This window comes from Myotis davidii, unplaced genomic scaffold (assembly GCF_000327345.1).
Source record: "Myotis davidii unplaced genomic scaffold, ASM32734v1 scaffold259, whole genome shotgun sequence".
Lineage (NCBI taxonomy): Eukaryota > Metazoa > Chordata > Mammalia > Chiroptera > Vespertilionidae > Myotis > Myotis davidii.
The window spans coordinates 6,647,268-6,652,852 of record NW_006292687.1 but is presented as its reverse complement, the minus strand read 5'-3'; the positions used below and the strand labels follow the sequence as shown (position 1 = coordinate 6,652,852).

General features: G+C 45.2%; 1 protein-coding gene across 1 annotated transcript in view; it reads left to right on the top strand.

The window, feature by feature from the left end:
• FHOD3 (formin homology 2 domain containing 3) overlaps positions 1 to 5,585 on the top strand; it is a 324,340-nt gene that overhangs the window by 203,917 nt on the left and 114,838 nt on the right. Inside the window, exon 10 of the mRNA XM_015565558.1 lies at positions 3,404 to 3,645. Within this exon, the coding sequence (XP_015421044.1) occupies positions 3,404 to 3,645 (242 nt within the window). The remainder of the gene's footprint in view (positions 1 to 3,403; positions 3,646 to 5,585) is intronic.

The following is a 5,585-nucleotide window of genomic DNA, read 5'->3' as shown; positions in this document are numbered from 1 at the left end:
CCTGCAACCCTGGTGTGTGCCCTTGACCAGAATCACACATGGGGACCCTTCTTTCCGTAGACTGATGCTCTATCCATTGAGCCAAACCAGCCAGGGCATTTAGTTCCTTTGAAATTGTACCAGGCCTGGCATCAACTTCACTTAAAAGCTCAATTAAGTTGTGTGCATATGAATTAAAACGAAGATGTGGAATAGCAATATGGAAAAGGCTTGCATCTGTTATATAAAGATGGCTGCCAGTCATGGATGTTAGTAGTAGTGTAACAATATCAACTCAAAGAAATGCTAATAGCTTTTGGCCTCCATCTGGGATGTTGAAATTGTTAAGATATTAAGAAATTATTTTAAGAGAATAGTGGTTATGGTTTTTAGAAATCCTAATCTTTTGGTTATTATATGGAAATGTTTACAAATGAAATGATATAATCTTGGATTTACCTCTAAAGAAAAACTGGCTATGTAGGGTTGGGGCCCACAGGGAATGGGGTGTAAATGAGACAAGATCGGCCAGGAGTTGATCACTGTTGAGCTATCACAGGTGATGAGCACATCACAGCCTTTATACTCTTCAACATACTTAGTGTGCTTTTGAACATTTCCACAATAAAACATTAGAAAGAATGCTCAGGTCATTCGGTAGCCTGAAGGGCTGGTGACAGTTGTCGCAGATGCCACCTTGAACTGCTCCTACCTGCTTTCTCAGAGAGGTGGGGCTGGGTGTGTGAACAGTAGTGCTCAATTCTAGAATCTGCTTGCTCCTCATCTGGGTTTTAGTTTACAGTGTTCCACAGTTAATTAAAAGAGTGAGAAGTTTTTTGACAAGGGGCCCAGCAAATGAATCACTGCATCATTTGGGTGAGAGTAAGGATCTTCCAGGACAGGGTTGCTCTCACCCATGGAGGACGCTTGCTGCACTTAGAATTAACTAGATTCCACACCACAGGTTCTGAATACATCTCATAGTGAGTTCTGTCCTCTCCAGGTGTTTTCTGGCTCTTAGGGTTCTTGCCTCTAGTCTGTAGGGCTCCCTAGAACCAAAAGAATTTGGAACTGTCACTATAGCCCTAATGTAAATGTGAAATCTCTCTTCCTGTCATCAGCAGACACTGGTGAGTCTAGGAATTATCTTGTAAAAACAAAACCATGAGCGAACATCAGCACCAATTTCGTGTTCTGTTCCAGACTGCAAAGCCCAAGCTCTGCCTCTCCCACCCCTCTTGTTTTAAGAAAATGGATGTTTTGTTGAGGATCTGAACATAGAGAGGCCCCCATTGAATTCCACTTTATGGTGTTGCTTTGATAATTTTTCCAGATTTTTTTTCCATTTAAACTCTCTGATTGTCTCTACCTTTCTTGACAAAAGGCAGTTGAACTGGGTTTCACTTCATTCACACAGGGAACTGGGAGCCGAATGCTATTTGATCTTCGGATCTCTGAGGTTAGACAAGGAATTAGAACTATCTGAACTCTACTCTAGCCCCTAATCTTATTATTCCAAATGTGTGCTTAATAAGAAGCAGAGTCAATACGCAGGTCAGAATAAGTTCAAATGGTCTAGAATTTTTATCTCAAAATGAAGAAAAAGTAATTGACAGGAACTATTTAATATTTAAAAACACTGTCCTTGGTTTGGTACATAATCACCTTCAGACTTTCCCCAGAGAATGCCATTTAGAGCGTTAAAGTTGAGATGATAAATGTGGTTAACCAAATGCATCATTTCTTAGTTCTTCCAGTTAAACCAGACAGGGGACCCTTAGGGAACAAACTTTCCAATGAGATTTTATAACAATAGAGCTTTTTCTGAACTCACATAAATTTTTACTTCAACCCCCCCAAAATGATGTCTGATTAGTAAATTCAGAGACACAAAAAAGCCAAAATAGTCTTAAGTTGCCTTTCTATATCTGAGAGTTTGTTATAAAATGTATCTGGCACAGGGACAAGAGTTTTCACTAAATCGATCTCTAGATGCTGGAGCTGGAGGGGATGGAGATGGGGCTGATAAAAGGTGGGTGCTGTCCTGTGAAACAGCCATGTCTCAGGTGCTCATTCCTCGGAACCGGCATGAGAGTGGCCATCTGGCCTTGACTCAGCCAAGCCCACCTTGTTTGATGAACAGTGGACATAGGGGATCACTGATTTTGCAGTAGCCAGATTTTCTGAGAATGGGTGATATAGGCGATATGGTGTGATTATCTCTCTGTCTTTATATTACTTCTCCATTCTCATATCAGGACCAAGTTGTGAAATGTGACTGGGAACACCCAAGGGCTGGATCACTTGCATCTTTGGGGACGTGGCATCTTATGGGACTCGATGGTTGCCAAGTCAGAGAGACTGCTGGACTTGGTGGGGCCTGGCTTACCTGGGCTTGGAGGTGGCTGATCCGCCAATCCTGTGTGATGGAAGAATTTGTGGGTATCCCAGGCCCCTTCATCTGAGGACATAGGTTGGGGAAGGACAGTCATAGTGAGTACCAGCCACAGGGAATGCCCTACTCTAGCTGCTTTACATAAATAACCCTAATGTATGTTATTCCTATTACAAACCTGCCAGTGCAATACTATTTTCCTCATTTGGTGAGCTAGAGAGAGGGCAGACCATTTGCTACAGGTCACACCTGTTTGTTAATGGCAGAGTCAGCTTGCTGTGTACACAAAAGCCTAGTCAGTGACAGCTTATCCCCTTCTTACTGTCCAGTTTTGAAGAATGTAGGCATAAAAAATTAAAGATGCTGGAGCTACAGATGGATCTCCAGGTGGCTCAGTTTGTTGGAGCAACACCCTATATACCAAAAGGGTGCGGGTTCTATTTCTGCTCAGGGCACATACTAGGTTACAGGTTCTATCCCCCGTCAGAGGCAACTATCTATGTTTCTCTCCCTCATATTGATGTATGTTTCTCTCTCAACATGTCCTCAGGTGAGGCTTAAAAAAGATCTGTGGGTGAGGTTATTCCCTCACCTGGATCCTGTGGCTCCCACCCCCGCAGAATCCCTGCTGTGCTCTGCTTAGCTCCCTCGCTGGGAAAGCAAGCTCAGGAACCATCAGGAACCACTGGGCTTCAGAGGGGCCTCTACCTCCTGGGCCCGAGAAATGGCAAAGCTGGGCTCCAGGGTAAAGATGCCATCTGATTACAGAACATTCCTCAGACCTGCTCGGGACATCGTTTGCCCTTTTCGTATCCGATTGATTGGGAGATGCACAGTGACAGGCGTCTTTCAGTTTGCAGACTGGGCTTTGGGTGGGTGTGGCTGTAGGACCTTGCAAAGCGGAGGCTGCAGGTTGGGGAGAGACTGTACATTCTCATTAGGACGAGCCTGAGGTGCACAGCCCGCCCCCCCAGGGGCTATGAAAGGATGTCAAGTCTGACCTTCACTGGGCGTTCTCTGCTTTTGCAGGTGGCACTGCGGCATGAGGATGGTGATGAGACGGCTGAGCCACCCCCCAGTGGGCGTCGGGACCGGAGGAGGGCCAGCCTGTGTTCCGGGGGCGGCGTGGGCGAGCAGCGGGGCCTGGACCGCAGGCGCAGCCGCAGGCACTCAGTGCAGAGCGTCAGGGGTCCCCTGTCGGCCCCCACCAGTCCCTGCTCCCAGGCGGTTCCAGGCTTCAAGCCCAGTCAAGTGCGGGATCTCCGTGAAAAGTAAGCATTCAGTTGGAAAAGGGCGCAAAGATATGAGGGAGGGAGGCCCCAACTCCCCAGGTGCCTACCACCCTCACCCCTTGCTCCCCTGCCTCTTCTCTACCATTAAAACACCGCCCACATTCCCTCGGGACTACCCAGGGCAAGGTGGCCCTGGTGACAAGCACAGATTTGTTCTTATAACCCCATGAACTCTAATTCACCCACTTGTGTTTTCATATCATTTAATATCAAAGTTAACATCTGCTTTTAAAAGCGGTGCTTTATCTAATGGAAAAGAATCCAAAACACGAAGCTTTGGCCTGGAAATAAATGGTAGGCCACCACATAAATGTGAGAGTCTTAAGATACTCATGACAATACATAGTTGAGGCTAAGTGAAATAGCACAAATCTCTGAGTTTTAATCTATTCACGCATAAATATGAAATATATAATTGTATATACATATAAAGTTTCAGTAAATACAAATGCCATCACTTAGTCAGTCATACAGCAAGCATTTTTATTAAGTGTCTATTATAGGCCAGGACTGTTTGAAGCCAAGAAGAGATGTGATTGGAAAGAGGTGATCTCTGTCCATAGGAACCTCACATCTGGGCTGGGAGAAAGAAAGAATGAGGAAAGTCGATAGGAAGAAATGGATAGACTGACAATTTCATGAGAAATTGTGCATATTAAAAATATAAAGTTTGACAAAAGCCAAAGGAATGCAGAAGTGGTTCCATAAAACACAGGTGCAGCAAAAGGATGGCCATGCTGCCCTGGGGCCTGGGGCCGGTTCTGTCTTCCCAATGCTGTCAGTTTACTAGGATGATGGGGCTCTATGGACCAGTCCATGCTGACCTGGTCCACTAGGCTGATACACTAATGCCAGTGCCCCTCTTCTTGCTACCCAGGGTGGAAGCCCTGCTCATTTCATTTGGGTGGAGCATTTTCCCCATCATGGAGATTCACCTGGAGCCAAAAGTAGGTCAGTAGGCTGCATGGTGGACAAGAACAAAACTCAGAATAAGTTGGGTGACCCTAAGAGAGTGATCAAGATATGTCTCTTCCTCTCCATGCCTAAGGGACCACCCACCCCCATGGCTACGGAGAAGTGCCCTGAGTGGTCTGATATTCACAGAATCACTTAACCGATGAGCCAGCCCATGCCTTTGGGTGTCTTCTCTTGCAGGTTGAAGAGGGCATTGGTTTTGGAGTGATGTGCAAAGCACTGTCTATGTTGACACCCTTCTCTACCATCGGCCTCTAGCTACAGGTTTTTCTGTTTCTGAGAGTCTGTGTACAATAAGCTCTATTTTAGTGAAAAGAATACCAGAACTTCTAAACAGATTGATGAAAAAGAACATCTACTATGGACATTGCACTTTGTGATTAAGATCTTCAAGAAACTCAGGCAATGTTCAAAAGGCCCTTGAAGCTCTCTCTAGCTCTGCTTTTAGTTAGTTAACTTTTGAAAAATCAACATGGAGAGAGAGTCGAGGAAAGTGTTCACAATGGGCTGAAATTAAACCTACCAAAGATGCTGAGGGTAAGAGGTAGGAGACCTTGTCAGTAGCACTTGGTGATCTTTTACTTGTGTAAACATGACTTGTGTCATGTTTGTTCCTGTTCTGTTTCTTGCTGTTACACTTTTCAGAGGTCCCTATGTTGTGAGTTCAGGCAACAGTGCCCTGTGATAGGTAACGGCAGTGGAGTGGACCATCCTGGGCAGTGTTCCCAGTTTTGAGGCGCTGGGCTGGGTGGGATCTGGGACGGGGAGGCCACAGACGCTGTTCTCAGTGCTGCTGTCTCAGTCTTTTCGACAGGGATGCTTTTTTATTTTACTGAAATTTACTTTCATGTACATTTTGTAGCATTTATTTGAGAAAAATACATTTTCTAGCTTGTAAAGGCACATAAGGTTTTGGAGTGATGTGCAAAGCACTCTCTATGTTG